Below are 18191 nucleotides of genomic sequence, written 5' to 3' on the forward strand. Positions count from 1 at the left end.
TGAGTGCATACTACGTGCCAAACGCTGCACCAGGCCCTGCAGATGTCGAGGTGAATAATGCAGATGTGATCCCTGCTTTGGGCTCATAGGGTTCAAGTGAGGATCTAGACCGGCCAATGACCATACCACATGGTCAATGTGGGACCGGGGACATGCAGGGGGTTATGGGAGCCCCTGGAGGGGACCAAGCCCAGGCTCAGGGGACCATAGATGGGTTTCTGAAGAAGTCTAAGTGGAGACTGAAGATAAAGAGAGGTCAGACTGGAGAAGGAGATGAGGAGGAAAACTGTTCCAGGTAGTGGGAACAGCATGTGCAAAGGCTTAGAGGCAAGAAGGTGTCTGTTCGATTTATCAACATACTTAACTCTCTAAAACCCCTAGATACAGGTTGGGTTAAGTTCAGGCCTGAGATCTTCCTTTTGCCGATGAGGAGACTGGGGCTTAGAGATTTTCAGTGACAATTGATGTGACTCAGCTTATATGAGGAAGAGCCAGGATCTAACCAGGGATTAAGGCTCCCATCAGAGCTGCTGGGTAAGCCCCACTCTGTGGCCAGAACTGACCCTGGAAGCTTGGCACCAGCCATGCACTTCCACACTGGAGGTGCCACTGCCCGGGAGCTGAGGGCGTCTTCACACCAGGGGCATGATTTGGTGATCTGGGATGGCAGAACCCCGGGGATGGGAGGCAGGTGGAGCAGGCAGGGGAGGAGGAAGAGCCAGTGCCAGGCTTTCTGCGTCAGCCCGTTATTTATGGCCAAGGGTGGGATGTACCTCTGCTAGGCACACCGTGCCTATTACGGCCCACTGACGTAGCACGTTCAAAACTGCCCCTGCAATGTCTCCTCAGGGGCCCAAGCTGTTTTCAGCAGAGCAGTGAATATCTGTTTTTTTGTTGTTTTTTTTTAAAAGAGTCTATAAGCGCCTCTGGCCTGGGCACTAAGTCCAGAGGAAAAACCCGCTGGCAAAACATCCAGCAGGAGGGACACGATGATCCATCTCCCTGGTGGAGACAATTGGGTGACCTTGGGCGCTGCTTCCACCTGTCCCGTTCTAGGCAGCTTGTCCTAGAAAGTGTGCTTCCACCAGGGCTGGGAAGACATCCCAGATGGTCAGCGGAGGGGCCTGCATCCACTCCTGAGCCCGCTCCTCTGGCTTCTCATTGGCCACAGGCTGTTGGTGGAAAATAGCTCAGCCATTTGACGCTCACTCCATCCGAGCTGCTTTTCGGCTCTTTTGGGTCCAGACACTGAACACAAGGGGGCGCCAGACAGCCACCCAAACAGACAAGGCCTCCCAGCTTTGTCCCCATTTTCCAGAATTTAGGCTCCCACGTGGTCCATGGAGCTTAGATGTTGTGCTAGGTTCTCTACATCTAGAAACGAGGGTTCCTACAGGTGGAGCTCTTCACCCCTAGAAAGGTAATAGGTTTAAAAAGCCAAACGCCATTTCTTGGTGGCATGAACTGGGAATTGTGCCTAAAAACAAATCTACCCTGTTTCTCCATTGAAGCGTGCGGGCCATCGTCCTAAATCTTCCTGAAGGGCTGATCAGGATCCTTAGAAACCCAAGCTCTCAGGAACCCTCCTGAAAGGTTATTTACTAGATCAGCCAGCATTGGTATGAAGGGAAAGATGTATTCATAGCTCTGGCCCCTACACTGTGACGTCTCTGGTGCTTTATTTTATTGGCTTCTGAGTTCTTTGTGTTACTGTGCAAAGGGCGTTGGGTCAGACTCCTGTGTTGACTCTGCCTGTTTTAATTATTTTTTCACCAGTTTCTTTTATTCTGTAAAGTTGCTTAAACTCTTCTAAAAAATTCTTTAAATCTCTTTTTGAGGAGTAATTTCTTTTTTTCGCCAAGGCTGCTGCTTCTCCTTCTTCTTAATTTGTTTATCCCTCTATGTATATATTTTTTTATCATGTAGTCTTTTTTTTTTTTAAAGTAGGTCCTTGTTAGTTATCTATTTTAAATATAGCAATGTGAACATGTCCATCCCAAACTCCCAATCTATCCCTCCCCCCCGACCCTTCCACCCTGGTAACCATAAGTTCGTTCTCTAAGTCTGTGAGTCTATTTCTGTTTTGTAAATAAGTTTATTTGTATCATTTTTTAAAGATTCCACATATAAGCGATATCATATATGTCTTTCCCTCCATATATTTTTAATATAATTTTTTAAGGGTTACACTCCATTTACTTCCTGTTTTAATTTTATCATTTGAGAAATTTGGGGTTTTTTTCAACCATAGTGTTTCCATCCACTGAACGGAAGCTAAATAACACTATTTGCAGTGTCTGCTGCTGACCTAGGCCAAGAGCTGGTAAAGAAAATTTCAGAGAATAACTAACTACATGTACACCTCCATCTTAGCCCCATCTTCTTAGAATAATAATTCTTATTGTTTGTATATTACAGTTTTCATCTCTTTTGATCTCAGCACAGATATACCAAGTACCTACCATGAATCAAAGCACTGAGGATATCACCTTGAACAAGACAAGAAACCTGACCCTCGAGGAACTTACAATCTTTGGAAGGATGCAATAAGATAAATTGGAAATCACCATGTTAGGGGAGAAGTTTCTTGAAAGAGATAAGTCAGATGCTAGGGGAGCCCGTAAGCAGTCAGAGGGAAGCTGAAGGGTGGAATGACCAGGAGGTAACCAGGTGAAGAAGCTTCCACAGGAAGAAAATCCACACACAAGACTTTGGTGCTCTCAAGAAATGGAAAGACATTTACTGTGGCTGTCGGAGAATCAGGGTGGAGGATTTGGAAAGAGCCTGCTGGCTGCAGAGGGAGACGGGACCTCTGCTTTGAGGTTTGGAGCTCAGTCCCCATCACGGAAGGGCTTTTGTCCCTCCTGTGTCCGGTGCGGGGGAGTAGACGCCTTTGGGCGAGTCACCATCAAACGCCCAGAGGTGGGTGCATCCTTCCTTCCTGACCCAGGGAAGACCCGGCCGCCCACAATGCTGACCACCTATCCGTGTGGACAGGGTGGGCTCTGAGGCTGGAAGCCAGGAACGAGTGGGAAGCAGGGAAAGGTGTGACCCAGGAAGAGGTTTGACGCTTTCTGAACAAAGGCCCTTTGTTCAGGCCCTTTGTATGATCTGGAGGGTGGAGGAGAAAGACGAGACGGCCTGGCCGGACCCAAGTGGGTTCTGAGTGTGAAGTCCGCACACGAGGGGATGCCAAGTTGCCTGGGGGCAGAGAGCACTGAGCCTACAGCAAGGGAGTCTGCAAAGCTCTGGCTGAAGCCTGCTGTTCAGAAATGTATACTTTGGAAAAGTGACCATCTGGGGAGGTCTTAGGCCTTTCTTTGGACATTCTTCACTCCTTACAGGGCTCTGAGGAGTAGGGAGAGTAGGAGGACAAGAGAGAGGTCATTGCCCCAAACTCTTATTACGAGTATGGATACCCAGACCCTTGAGATGCAGGATAATTTCCCTGTGCCCCATAATCCTTTTTTTAATTTTAATTTTATTTTTCTTGGCTGCACCATGTGCACGGCACGTGGGATCTTAGTTCTCCGACCAGGGATTGAACCCGTATCCCCTGCAGTGACAGTGCAGAGTAGTAACCACTGGACCACCAGGGGAGTCCCTGTGGCCCATAATCCTTTGCCCAAGTCTCAGTCACAGCACTGGCTGCACCGAACAGCACCTTGATCTGTTTAGATTCCTTTATGAGTTCTCAAGGGCAGGGGCCCCATCTTTGTCTACCTAGCACCTGTCACAAAACTTTAATTAATGTTGCAGTAAATATACGTGGCAGAAAAATGCTTTACAAATGTGAGGGGCTATGGTGATGGTTGGTGAGTGGATTCCCCACCACGGGACCCTCGAGTCCCATCCTTGGATACTTTCCCCCTTTCACCTTCTGTCTGATTCCTCACATCACTGCCCAGTCCGAAAGTGACAATGGTTCAATGTGCTGTGAAAATTGCCACTTAACTACCTGGGGATTTTTGTTTCAGCCCCAAAGAGTGTCAAGGTGAGCATCTGAGCCTTGGCAGGACTATAGCGGGGGATTCAGCAGCTGCTTTGGGATGTCCTGTAAATCTCGCCACCAGGCCTACTCTCACTCCCCAAGGAATGGCGATGCCAGCCCTACCCAGTCTCTGACAATCTCAGTTCAGTGATGTCTCCCCAGCATGCTCACCTGCAGGCCTGTGATCTCCCACTGTAACCTCACAGCAGCCCCCGTTGGCTTGGTGCCTTCTGGAATAAAGGCCAGGGCCTCTGCCTCAAAACACTCCTAAAGAAAACGCTCCAGGACCATGGAAACCCAGTGTTCCAACCTCTTGTCCCACCTTCCACCCCAAGTCTACACTCCGGGTCCCTCCAGCATCTATGAGGTGATAGGTCACCTGGGCACATTAGACCCTTGGATTAGGACAAAGGGGCCAGCACACCGAGAAGCAGCATTGTGCATCTGGCTTTACCCTCAACTTGCTGCATGACCTTGGTCTCTGCGCCTTGCACTTCTCCCAAGGGTAACCGGAGAAGAGAGACAGTCGGTTGGTAAAGCTGCCGCTTGTGATTCTCGTCCCTTTCTCACTGATTCCTCATCCTTCCACCTGTTCTGGAACCCAACTCCATACACCATCCTCCCATGTCTTTTATGTGAGTTACGTCTCCCTTTTGACCAGGTTCATTGCCTGGACCTACACACACAATTAAATCTATTTATGCTGCCTTCCCAGCCCCTGCTTACAAAACAAAATGAAACAAAACAAAACAAAACCTCCCCTTGACTATGAAACTTTTCCTTCCTATTGTTTTCAACCAAATTTCTCAATAAGTAGTCACACTTGGCTGTTCCTATGTCCTTCCTTTCCTCCCTTGCTGTTCAGGGGTCACCTCACGACGTGCCTCATGCTTAGCAGGTGCTCAGATGCTAGGAACTCAGTGGACGGCAGGTGGTGGAGGGTGCTAAGCCCTCCCTCTTAAAGAGGCTTCCATACAAGGCTTGGTCCTTGGTCCCGGTTCCTTGTGTTTCTCTTTAACGCAGCTCTCTTCCCTCATTTGTTCTGTGATATCCCTTTTTTTCCCAGGCTTCTCTCAGATCCCAGTGCTGTGCTCACTCTACAACATCATCCATGGTGATCTCACCTACTCTTGTTGTTTTACTTACCACCCCTGTACTGATGGCATCGTGGGCATCCAGGTATCTCCAGCCCAGATCTTTCCTCCGTTTTTATATTCAACTTCCTATCGGAAATCTCCGGGTGATAGAGTCACCTCCTCTAGGGTGGTCTTGGTTGGTCATGACACCAGCTGCCATGCAAGCATAAAACCTGTCCTTCAGGGCTTCCCTGGTGGCGCAGTGGTTGAGAGTCCACCTGCCGATGCAGGGGACGCAGGTTCATGCCCCGGTCCGGGAAGATCCCACATGCCGCGGAGCAGCTGGGCCCGTGAGCCGTGGCCGCTGAGCCTGCGCGTCCGGAGCCTGTGCTCCGCAACGGGAGAGGCCACAACAGTGAGAGGTCCACGTACCACACACACACACACACAAAACCTGTCCTTCAGCTTCATCGCATGCCACCTCCCACCACACTCTCCATTCCACACCCTCACGGGCCTTGGGCATGACCTTGGAGCTATTGGTGCATATCCTCCTGCTCTGGGGCCTTTGCACATGCTGTTCCCTCTGCCTGGCTTCTTTATCTCTGAAACCTTAATATCTGGTATAATGCTTGATGCACAGTAGGTACCCACTAAATGCTGGTTAAGTTAATTCCTGGAAGGAAGGAAGGAAGGAGGAAAGGGAGGGAAGAGAGGGAGGGAGGGAGGCAAGAAAGCAGGTCCAAAGCAAGCTGAGTGAAGCCCACACATTCTTTGCCCTCAGCAGAATTCTGTCTCTTTCAAAGACATATACTCTTAGACATGGGTTGTTTTTTTTTTTTTAAAAAAAGGAGTCCAGACATCATGGCACAGGAAAAGAGAGGTTTGCCTTCCTTCTGCAGGAGCCATGGGATGAATGCAGCGGCCTTCCTGTTGGCTTTTACATCCAACCTTCAAGGTCAACATTAAATGTGTGGCACTTGCCGGGCTCACACCTTTGCAGGGAGCGTTACAGCCCACACACTGCCCTGTAGATCTGGCAGGAGCACTCTGTGAGATGACTGCTATTGTCACCAGTTTACACCAATGAGAAAACTGTCACCAACTTGAGTCTTTGGGTTCTAAGTTGGGAAGCCTTTTCCTTCTAACCCTGGCTGTAGAGGGTTATGGAGAATGATAAGGAATTTATAGCTCCGGTGGCGAGATTTCAGCATGCACCGAGGGAAGGAATCACGAGAGACGGCTCCAGCTAGGGAGGACCTCCGTTTAGTAGCAAAAGCTATCCCACTGGGGAGCTCGGACATCCCAGACTCAGAGGCCCACTTGACAGATTTCTGACTCAGGGCTGCAGGGTGGTGCTACCCCTTGATGTCTGCCAGGGTCCTATCAGTAAAAAGATTTGCTACCCCAGATCTCACTGCCGGGGAGCTCAGCACTGTGTTCTGGGTTCAAGGCCAAGTACACAACCAAGCCAGTCTTGGAATCTTGTTTCTTCAGACCTTTAAGTAGAGCATCGGTCAGGGGCTAGTCAGGAAACACAGACCTGTTTCTAGGTATTTCAACAGAGGGGCTTTCATGGAGGGACTTGCTTTTCTAGGCGGAGGCTGTAAGAGCACAGAGGAGCACTGGGGTACCCCTGAGACAGTAACTGTGGAAGAAGCCACCATTCGTAGGACTGGGGAAGCAAAGGAAGAGGCTGGAGTTATCAGAACTTGGACATGTGGAGGAGGGGCCCAGGGAGCTGGGGCTTGGACCTCCGAGGTGATGGCACCTCCTGGCTGCTGCTGGTATATCTGAGGGGCACAGGAGGCTGGTTCCGGGATTGCTGGCCTCTGGATCACCTGCTGCTGAGGTAACACTGGCAAGAACCACATGCAACAAGAGGAAGGCCCTGCACCACCCTCCAGCCTTCCACCCCCATCACAGGGCCCACTTATCGGTCCCTCATAGAAGCCCAAACTGATACGCAGCTTGCAAATCTGTCCTCTCACCCTGATGAGCGGCTGAGGTTCATCTATTCATTTATTTTCATGCACTGAATCTGTGTAGGTAAAGGTTAGAAGAACAGGCTCAGGAGACAGACCGCTGACATTCAAACCTCTGTTCCACCTCTGAATTTGGCATGGACTTCACCTCTCTCCGCCTCTCTTCCTAGGTGTGTTGTGTGATCTGCGTAACACAGTGCCCAGATAGCACTCAGACAAACATTCTCCATTACCACCTGCTCCCCTGCCAGGCACGGCTCCAGGCTCCGGGGATACCTAGGGATCAAGACAGGTGGGTCTCCGCCCTCTTGGATGGTATAGTTTTCTGGGAATGGTTTCAATGTAATGAGCTTACTTTCTCAGCAAGTGACAAAGCTCTCCCACCCCATCTACCCTATCTTCCTGCCTGGATCATTTTCTGCTCTTCCTCTTCCAAAATCCTTAGTGATGAGCAAAGGGCAAGGTTCTGGAATGCCCTGAGGGGCAGGAAGTAATCCCAGTTCCTCTCTCCCCTCCTGGGTTCCCTGCTAGGTGGTTATTCATTGATTCCTAGGCTTGTTCTTGTTGATTTGTTCTCCTGGCCTGTTGGCCACTGTCCCTCTTGTGGGGCCTCCATGCACTTTAATTCAGCACAAGAGGCCCCCAGGTTGTGAGACCATGAGGACCAGCTTCCGGCCTCCTACACTCTGAAGTTCTGGCAGGTCTGAGGGTCCCCCAGAGCCCTTGGAATAATAGGGAAGAAGTCTGGCTTCTTTGCATGCTCTTGACTTAGATCAGCCCAGAGGGTAGGAGGGCTCAGCCCTATTTTTTCAAGTCCAACAGGTAGAGAGGGCTGGCAGGGATGGAGGGAAGGAGACAGTCCCCTGGATTAGTCTCTAGGTGGGAAAGAACCAAACTTGGCTGGTATTTTACCAAGATTGGACTTAAAAAAAAGAGGAAAGAGGGGAAGGAGGAAGGGAGAAAGGGTTACTTTCAGTATTCACCCCCCTTCTCCCAGGAGTCAATGCTTCGGAATTAGACTGACAGCCAGCATGGTGGGAGGGGCTCACTCTGGAGCCAGGCTGAGCTCCCTAAGTGCATCTTCTCATTCAGTTCCCATAACAGCACATTATCCCCATTTTTGCAGATGGAGAGATAAAAGTAGAGACTGTCTGTAACTTTGCCCAAGGCTGCACTGGGGCAGAACTGAGACTCAAGCTGAGGGCTCCCGGATGTCCCGGCACTGCCCCTGGCAGCGTGTGGTTATTCTGGATGGACAGTCAGACCCTTCTTTGAGGGCGCATGTGTCTTCACGTCACCTACCAAGCATGCGTGCATTGCGAAGCCCACTTCAGAAGCCTCTCTGGGTTTTCATTTGGTTGGGGCTGAATTTTTCCTTTTCTATGACTTTCTTTAGCCAGAGAATGAACGGAATTACATTAAATTTCTCCCTCTTCCACGTTGGCTGATCCTCCTCCACTCTCTTGATTTCCATCCACCCGCGCTCCCTTTCTACCCCGTCTTTGCTGCTCGGGGGGGGGGGGGGGGTTCTTCCTCTGTCCCTGGTCTCCTCCCATTGCCTTGCTGGCTTTTATTTCCATCCCTTGCTGATGGCCTCTGCTCTTCTCAGCCCCTTCCCCAGTCCCCTCCACTCCTGTCCAAGACAGCAGGCCCCCCCACTGCACCTCTCTCCCACCCACTCACCCTGAGCTTTCCCTCCTCTCTACCTTCCCCCCGCCCCTCACTCCTTTGCCTGAACCCCCTCCCTGCACCGTCCTTATCATCGCCTGCATGACTGCTCTGGTTCTTTATCCCATCTTACCCTCAAAGGCATTCGCAGCTCGGCTGTTATTCTTGTATTAGCATTGAACCCATTAAAGCTAATTTGTTTGCCCTAATCTCCATTTATTTTTCCCTAGTTGATATTAGATTTCCCTTTCTACTGCTCCAGCATGATTTTCTCTTTGTCTTCCTAATGGTCCACCCCCCTCTCTCTTCTTCTATTAATCTGGTTGGCTTTACTGTGTGGTTTCAAGGCCTTTATCCACCTCCCTCAGCCCTTAGATTAACTCTGTCACTCCCCTCCCAGGAAGGGACCCAGGGAGTGGATTTCCAGGGTTGGAGCTGCTGTAAATGTCAGTGGATCTCTAAGCTCCCTCAGAAAAGTACTTGATGAGAGGCCCTGACTTGTCCCGAAAGTCTGGAAGGCTCGGAAATGAGGGGGCTGAAGAGAGCTGGAGGTAAGTGGGACGAAATGTGCTGTTCTGAGCCCAGAGGGGTCACCCCGCCCAAGGCCTCCCATGCTGGGCTACCCTTCGGGGCTGTCTCAAAGATTTCTGGGGCTTCCCTGGTGGCGCAGTGGTTGAGAATCTGCCTGCTAATTCAGGGGACACGGGTTCGAGCCCTGGTCTGGGAGGATCCCACATGCCGTGGAGCAACTAGACCCCGTGAGCCACAACTACTGAGCCTGTGCGTCTGGAGCCTGTGCTCCGCAACAAGAGAGGCCACGATAGTGAGAGGCCCGCGTACCGCGATGAAGAGTGGCCCCCGCTTGCCACAACTAGAGAAAGCCCTCGCACAGAAACCAAGACCCAATACAGCCAAAATAAATAAATAAATAAATAAAACTCCTACCCCCAACATCTTCTAAAAAAAAAAAAAAAAAAGATTTCTGGAGGCCTCTGGAAGCTTCTCAGATCCCATAGATTGTGTACCAGGACGCCAAACAGCATTGGGCCACTTTCTTCCTGTGACTCATATTGGGCGCCATCTCTCCTCCAACCCTGTTTCCCAGACTGGAGACATACTCCCTCCTCTTCCTGAAGAGGGGAAGGCTTCTCTCTGCGGATGTAGCTTTGGGGCAGCTAAAACGCATCCCGCATCCTGGCCATCATGTTTCCCAGGACAGAAGCCGCTCAGGATCACCTCTCAGGAACCTTCACTATCCCCTACCTTCTTCTCCACTGACCTCCCTGCTTCACAGCCCTCCATCGGAGTGTCGTTATTGGCCTTTCTTGGGGCTAGGGCTCTGCCTGTCCCCTGGATGCCTAGCTCCTCGAGGGCAGGTGCAGTGTCCTATCTGACCGTATAAGCTTGCATCGCGGAGAGGAGAGCGGTGCTTCTTGGGGGCATTCAGAAACTTTCCACCTCGGTCACTTCAACCATAATCTCTTGGCATGCTGTCTGTGTTTTCAAAAAAGTTCCTCTGGTGATTGCCCAGAGTTTTATGTCCTCTCATTAGATGGTCAATAAATACATATTGAAAGCATGAATTAACTGATTAAATGCGAACTTCCAGTCAAAGGCTGCAAATGGGACTTGCCGGTGCTTTCTGGAGGTTTCCTAGAGGTCATTCTTGGCTCCTTCCCTCCCACGGAGCCTCTTAGATGCCTCCAGACTCCTGGCATCACGCACCCGGGGCTGCAGTGGGAAGGGCCAGGGCCCCTGCATTTGGGGGAGAGTGGGCATGAGGCAGGTGGTCAGCACCCACTGAACCTGCCCTTGGAAGCCCAGCATCTGCACAAATCACTGTGCTGTACCTTCACCTCCCCCTGGGGTCAGAGGCCTGCGGATATTAATGCTGTTTATTTTTTTTAATGATTCTATATTAAAGCAATTTTCAGTTCATTAGATTTCAATTCACTGAGCTCCCACTCTATGTCTAATAATATTCCAGGCTACATGTATGTGGGGAGATGGCTTCTGACTAGAAGACAGCGTGCTTGCCCTTGAGAAACTTACAGGTTAATCACACCTGGCACCTTATAGAACCTTAAAGTATTAAAATCCATTCACAAGCACTATCTCCTTCAATTCTTTTCACAAGCCCATGGAATACCCATGGGGTGTGTGTGCACATTTCTGTGTGTATGAGTGTGTGTGTGTCTGTCTGTTCCTGTCCCTCTGTGTGTGTCTGTTCCTGTCCCTGTGTGTGTGTGTGTCTGTTCCTGTCTCTGTGTGTTCCTGTCCCTGTGTGTGTGTGTGTGTGTTTGTCTGTTCCTGTCCCTGTGTGTGTCTGTTCCTGTCCCTGCGTGTGTGTGTGAGTGTGTGTGAGTGTGTGTGTCTGTCCCTGTCCCTGTGTGTGTGTATGTGTGTGTGTGTCTGTTCCTGTCCCTGCGCGTGTGTGTGTTTGTTCCTGTCTGTGTGTGTGTCTGTTCCTGTCTGTGTGTGTCTGTGTGAGTGTGTGTGAGTGTGTGTGAGTGTGGGTCTGTTCCTGTTCATGTGTGTGTGTCTGTTCCTGTCCTTGTGTGTGTGTGTGTGTGAGTGTGTGTGTGTGTGTCTGTTCCTGTCCTTGTGTGTGTGAGTGTGTGTGTGTGTGTCTGTTCCTGTCCCTGTGTGTGCGTATGTCTGTTCCTGTCCTTGTGTGTGTGTGAGTGTGTTGTGTGTGTGTGTGTGAGTGTGTGTGTGTGTGGTGGGTATGGAGCCCTCAGGCCCGGGGCGGGGGCAGGAGGGGGGCCTAGCCACCCTGTGGAGCCAAACAGGTAGGAACAAATGAAGAACAGCTGCTCTTGTGAGCCCGACACACTGAGCAAAATCTGTGACAAAAAACTGCATATCGGTGGCTACCACACCTGTCGACAGGTGGTTCCCCAGAACCAGGCATGGTAGCAAAGCAGATTATACACTCTAAAAGCCACTCAAGGCTGCCTGAGAAACAGGAAGGCACAGCAGAGCAGGCTCAGCCTGTAGGCTGTGGTTTCAGGGAGGAAACGGGGTGTGGGAGGCTGAGAGCTAGGAGACCTGGGTCCTGCCCACTCTGGGACCCTCCTGTCTGTGCCTCAGTTTCTTCATCCGGCTTGAAGGGCACAGATCATGTCTACTGTCCCTTTAGTCCTAATATCCACACCTGCGGGACTGCCCTCAGGTCTGGGAATAGAGGCCAGGAGCTACCAGAAGGGGGTGCAGATATAGCTTTGTGGGGGGACTTTGGGCAACTTTCCATGGAGGAAACTCCCAGGGGGTGGCCCTGAGGCCACCTGTAGAAAGACGAGGGACGTGGCACACAATGGGCCCTCAGGCTGTGCGTGACCTGCATGACAGTGGAGAGAGATGCTCTGATGATGGACGATTGAGGGGACGTGTACGTGTGCAAGGCTGCGGGGCATGTCTGAGAGGGTCCCTGGCCAGGAAGGGGAGGCCACCTGCCTGATGCCACAGACTCACTTCATGGCAGAGCCGGGCTCAGCTCACGTTTTCTGACCCAAGTTCCCATTCATTCCACATCCCAGGGGGGCCCTTTGGGACCTCAGTGCCATCTCAACTGGGGCCATCTTGGCCACAGTGAAGGAAAACGGCGGTGGGGATTGGATAGACTGTGTTCCGAGCCCAGGCACAGCCTGGAAGAGTCCTGATCCTCTTATCAGTTTGCTTGTCATTTGATTTGCTTCTGTGGAGAACCCAGTCTTGAAGCTCTTTTCTGGGGGTTCTGGGTCTGGGAAGCAGAGTCCCTTCCTCTGTGGAAGCATGGGGCTGTGAGAAACAAGAAAGGCTCTCGAGAACACATGTTGCTTCTCCTCTCTCTGTCGGTCCCAAACCAGAGCTTCTACAGCTAGTGTTACTCGGACCCAAAGCAGCTAAAGGACTAAGTGGGGGGCTGAGCTAGACCCACCACCTGCAGCACTCAGATTGTTATGCATTGAACTGAGTCCCCCAAAACTCACACGTGGAAGTCCTAAGCCCCTGTGCTTCGGAATGTGACCTTATATGGAAAAAGGGTCTTTGCAGATGCTCGAGTTAAGATGCGGCCATTAGTGTGGGCCCTAATTCAATGTGGCTGTGAACTTTTTTTTTTTTTTTTTTTTTTTTTGCGGTATGCGGGCCTCTCACTGTTGTGGCCTCCCCCGTTGCGGAGCACAGGCTCCGGACGCGCAGGCTCCGGACGCGCAGGCTCAGCGGCCATGGCTCACGGGCCCAGCCGCTCCGCGGCATATGGGATCCTCCCAGACCGGGGCACGAACCCGTATCCCCTGCATCGGCAGGCGGACTCTCAACCACTTGCGCCACCAGGGAGGCCCTGTGAACTTTTAAAGGGGGAAATTTGGACACAGAGAGAGACACACAGGGAGGGAGAATGCTACGTGAAGACTGGAGTTATGCTGTCCCAAGCCAGGGAACACCAACGACGGCCAGCATATCACCAGACGCTAGGGGAGCACAGAACAGATTCTCCCTCTCAGCCCTCAGAAGGAACCAACCCTGCCAACACCTTGTTCTCAGACCTCCAGCCTCCAGAGCCCTGTGACAACACATGTCTGTTGTGTGGTCCCCTAGTTTGTGGTACTTTGTTACGGCAGCCCCAGCAAACACATGCACAGATTAACGAAGTTCTAGCTCAGAGCTGGGCACAGGAGGCTTGGGGAATCCCCCTTGGGCTCCTCTCCTGGATGCCTGGTCGCCCCTCCAAGTGACTTTCCAGTATAAGGCAGGCTCGGTCACAGGCAGAGAGCAATCGCTTTCTAACACCTGACCCTCTCTAGGTGCACCTGCTTCCCTTGACACCGCCATCCTCCCACAGAGCCGCCGTCCTGCTCCGTTCCCGATCCTTCCATCAAGTGGCAAATTCTCCTTTAATGCAAGAGCATCAACACATGACACAGCAAAGCTTCCTGCAGGCGTCCATCACCCTTGCCCAGCCAGGCCGTGTTTCCCCCAAGTCCACCAGGACTTCCAGGCTTCTCCTCCTTTCACGAACTTTCTGGATCCAGTCTAAAGGTTGGTTATGAACTCACCCAACATTTGCAGTGCCCTTTCAAAGTGCTGTCAGGTAAGTGATTCTGAAATTCAATTCAGCAAATATCCATTGGGCCTTGGCTGTATCGGGGATGGATCTTCACCATCATTCTATGGCAGGGGGAGGGCCTGGCACTTTGAACCCATCTTGTGGATGAAGACACCATCTTGGAAGGTTAATGGCTTCTGCACAGCCAGTTATGAGCAGACCCGAGACTGCACCTGAGTCCGACCCACTCCTGTCTACTGCCAGATGGGAAATCTCTGGGTGGAGGGGGTGCTGGGCAGGGAGAAGGGCTGTCTCTTCAGAAGGCTGGCATGAGAGACTCCACGTGGGATTGACCTCTGGTTGGGACTCAAGGTGGGCTGACTCCAGATCTGTGGTTCTCCAATGCTGATCTACAGCAGAATCACAGGCAGCCTGTGAAGGATGCAGATTCCAGGACCCCACATTGCTTAACAGAGTTCCAGGAGCTTCTGATGCTAGAGACCACACTTGAGAAATATTTGTATAAAGCTAACTTTCAAAAAGGTTCTTTCGTTTAGCAAATATTTATTAAGCATCTAGCATGTACCTACTGAGTGCCAGATATTGTTTGGGGAAGTTTTTTTTTTTTTTTTTTTGTGGTACATGGGCCTCTCACTGTTGTGGCCTCTCCCGCTGCGGAGCCCAGGCTCCGGACGCGCAGGCTCAGCGGCCATGGCTCACGGGCCCAGCCGCTCTGCGGCATGTGGGATCCTCCCGGACCGGGGCACGAACCCGTGTCTCCTGCATCGGCAGGTGGACTCTCAATGACTGCGCCACCAGGGAAGCCCCATGTTTGGGGAATTTTATTCCCAATCTACAGAAGCTTGTAACTATTGGTCCTCACAGATGGATCCTAAATCTGGTCAACCACCCTGCCAAGCTGAAACCCAGTGTCCACCGGGAAGGCCCGCTACCAGGTGAGTCTGGCCCAGGCCTGCCAGTGTCTGCCACCCCCAGTGGTCACTTCTGCCCAGCCTTGCTACCTTGTATTGGAGCCCAGGCCAGCAAGATGCCCCAGGACCAGGGAGGCATCCCGGTGGGGCAGCTCAGGCCTTGATGGCTGCCTCGGTTTCCCTAAATGGCTTCTATCCGCCTTTCCTCAGTCCCATAATGACCACTTATTATAAAGAAAATAAGAGTAGTTATAGCAGTATCATGGGAAAAGGTCAAGCGTACTTCTTGTCGGGAAAACTTCATTTACAAAATTCAAGTGTACAAGTTAGGTTAACTAGTAAGACAGTGAAACATGTTATTGGAGAATTATGTGAAAACTACCATCATGGAGATTTATGGAGCCCTCACTAGGTCATTAAAAGTGAGGGTAGGGCTTCCCTGGTGGCGCAGTGGTTGACAGTCCGCCTGCCGATGCAGGGGGACACGGGTTCGTGCCCCGGTCCGGGAGGATCCCACATGCCGCGGAGCGGCTGGGCCCGTGAGCCATGGCCGCTGAGCCTGCACATCCGGAGCCTGTGCTCCGCCACGGGAGAGGCCACAACAGTGAGAGGCCAGCGTCCGCAAAAAAAAAAAAAAAAAAAAAAAAAAAAGTGAGGGTATCAGAGAGGGTCTGGTTAAGGAAATAGAACCTGAACAGGGTTTTGTCAAGGGGGTGGGGATGGGGACGATGTTCCAGGCAGCTGCCACTGAAGGGGCAAAGGCACAGAGGTGGTGATGTACATGGTGTGTTTTGGAAACAAGACTACTTAGCTGGAACATGGGTTTGCATACGGAAATAGTGGGAAATAGGGTGGGGGGGTGGGATCGAAACTTCTCGGGTTGTACACCAGCGGTTTGCCCACAAACGCCTGTTAATGATTGGATTAAGAGGAAGGGCAAGCAGGACTCTAAGATTATTTCGGAAAATCACCAGGCTCAGATTCTCTGGAACAGGGCGGGGAAAGGTGGGAAATCAGAACATTTTGATAATGTGAATCATCCAGCAATCACAGATTATTGCTAAGTTGTTCCACTCAATAAAAGCACCACAAAGCCCAAAGAGGACAGAGTCAGTGGGTACACAGCTCTAGCAAGAGAACTAAAAGGAATACGGAAGTCAGCGACAAGGGAAGTGTGAAGGCGAGCTGGCTGAGGACGGCAGTTTCCACGCACAGTGAGCAAAAAGCCCCGCCACATGCACATTGAGTGCACTTGACCCAGGCTTCCTGATGGCAGGGTTAGAGAGGACCTCTTCATCTGGCCTCTCTGGTCCAAGTCCCCCACAGTGTGTCTGAACCCCAACTGTCTTCCCATTGCTGTCCCCCGTGTTTCCAGGACCCTGGGTCCTGGAACCTGCCCACACTCCTAGGATGTCACATCTCTGCCCCTGCTGGTCCCTCCTGGGTCCCCTGTCTCAGGTCAGGCTCCCCCTACCCCACCCCACTCACAGCCCAGCTCGTCTCCCTCTCCCACTAGCTCAGCATTTTGTGTCTCGCTGGACTGAAACCTTTCTTTTCTCTCCCCACTTGTGGCTAAAAGTCCAATTTGCTTTCTTCTCTCTCTAGAATGTCAGCATGAAAGCAGAAGCATGGTCTCTTGAGTCCTGTAACCCCAAAGCCTAACTCCATGCCTGCCATACCGAAGGGCTCGGTGGATGTTTACTTACTGAACTGAATATTAGGGGAATGATGCCCTTTGAGACAACTTGGAGTCAGAACTCCAGGCTTCTGTGGCCAGGGGATGCATGACTGGGGAGAGCACGTCATAAGAACTGGAAGTAACTGAGCATGGTTGAGGGGGTGCATTGAGAGACGTGCACTGGGCACTGCCAGGCTGGTGCAGGTGTGCCAGGGAGTTAGAGCCAGAGACCAAAGGGACACCCGGTGCTTCCTTAGGAGCTGGAGTAAAACCTGAGGTGATGCAGGCACAGCGTCCGGATGGAGCACCCACTTGGGAGAGAAAGAGGCCAGGAGGAGAGGAGACAGGTTCATCACAGGACAGTAGAGGGCAGGGAATAGTAGCATCTCTGGATAGTGGACCAAGTGGTCTGCACATCTGAGTTGGAGCAAGATAAATCATGATTTCTACGGCTGGTGTTATGGGCTGAATGTTTGTATCCCCCAAATTCATACGTTGAAGTCTTAACCCTTACTGCGATAGTATTTGGAGGTAGGACCTTTGAGAGTTGATTAAGGTTAGAGGAGGTCATGAGGGTGGGATGCTCATGATGGGATTAGTGCCCTTATAAGAAGAGGAAGAGACACCAGAGCTCTCTTTCTCTCCAGGCTCATGCACTGAGGAAAGCCCATATGAGGACACAGCGAGAAGGCAGCTGTCTGCAAGCCAGGGAGAGAGCCCTCACCAGAACCTGACCATGCTGGCACCCTCACTTTGGACTTCTAGCCTCCAGAGCTTCAGAAATAAATGTCTATATTTTAATCCAACCAGTCTGTGGCATTTTGTCATAACAGCCTGAGCTGAATAAGACATGTGACTGGGATGGAAATTTCAGAGGTGACAGGATCTTCAGAGGAAATCTCAGGCAGAGGTGTTATGGCTCTAGGTGTGCACGAAGGAAGCTGAGAATGAGACAAAGGGGCAACTGCTCAGAGTGTGATGGGCGAGTGGATGCAGGCCCAGTGAAGCTGAGTGACAGGAGACCCGGATCCAGTAGCCCACCTTTTCTGTGTATGTCTTTACAACCCACAAAGCAACTGGGTTCCTTAAATGACTGACGCTCACGTGCTATATTGGACCATGTGCCTGGGAAGAAGGGGGTTTGTCGGGAACGTAAAGATGAGAGGAGGGGACACAGGGATGTGGCTCCTTTCTTTGGATGGTGGCAACGTAAATTCTCCGCGATGGAAATGCTCCGGATGCCTCCTGACGCAGGCATGGGGACCTCATCATTTCACAGAATTGGGGCATCACAGCCACTATGTGGACATCAGGCAATTCCAGCCTCACTTGCAGTCCAGCTGTTCCCAGGGAACAGGGCACCTGGAGGGTCCCACAAACTGTTCTGCCGAGAACACCACAAAACAGTAAGCTCAATAGAGTGAAAATCAGAATGTGCTGCTAAATCCAATCCTAGGTCCTAAGGAAAACATGCGGTAGTGGCCATCATATAGGGGAAAAAAATACACCTTTAGCTCAAAGGTATTTTATCCACAAATGTACTTTTTCCTGCCACCATTACTCTGTTTCACTATATCGATGAGTGGGCACCTCTGCCCGCTAGGCAGGAAAACATTGTTTGAGAATCGATGATTTATGCAAGTTATACAAGTATTTGTTGATCAAATGTACAAAGTATTCCTGATGCACCCCGTTGTTTGTAATGATCAGTTCCTGCAGTGCTGCAACAAGCATGGCATTGTGTGTCCACAAGACTGCGGTTCCTGCTCACGTTTCCCCCGTGGGTTTAGTGCACGGGCGTGCATGTTCCTAAAGACCCTGGGCAGGGCTCC

At 51.3% G+C, this 18191-nt stretch overlaps 1 protein-coding gene across 1 annotated transcript in view; it reads right to left on the reverse strand.

Annotated features, from left to right (window-relative positions):
• Window positions 1-5538, reverse strand: part of PAX8 (paired box 8) — a 32556-nt gene extending 27018 nt beyond the window's left edge. Inside the window, exons 1-2 of the mRNA XM_060116999.1 lie at window positions 5522-5538; window positions 5278-5318 (exon numbers count right to left, since the gene is read on the reverse strand). Of these exons, the coding sequence (XP_059972982.1) occupies window positions 5278-5318; window positions 5522-5538 (58 nt within the window). The remainder of the gene's footprint in view (window positions 1-5277; window positions 5319-5521) is intronic.
• Window positions 5539-18191: the final 12653 nt, after the last annotated feature.

Source organism: Mesoplodon densirostris, chromosome 14 (genome assembly GCF_025265405.1).
Source record: "Mesoplodon densirostris isolate mMesDen1 chromosome 14, mMesDen1 primary haplotype, whole genome shotgun sequence".
In the NCBI taxonomy this organism is placed as follows: Eukaryota; Metazoa; Chordata; class Mammalia; order Artiodactyla; family Ziphiidae; genus Mesoplodon; species Mesoplodon densirostris.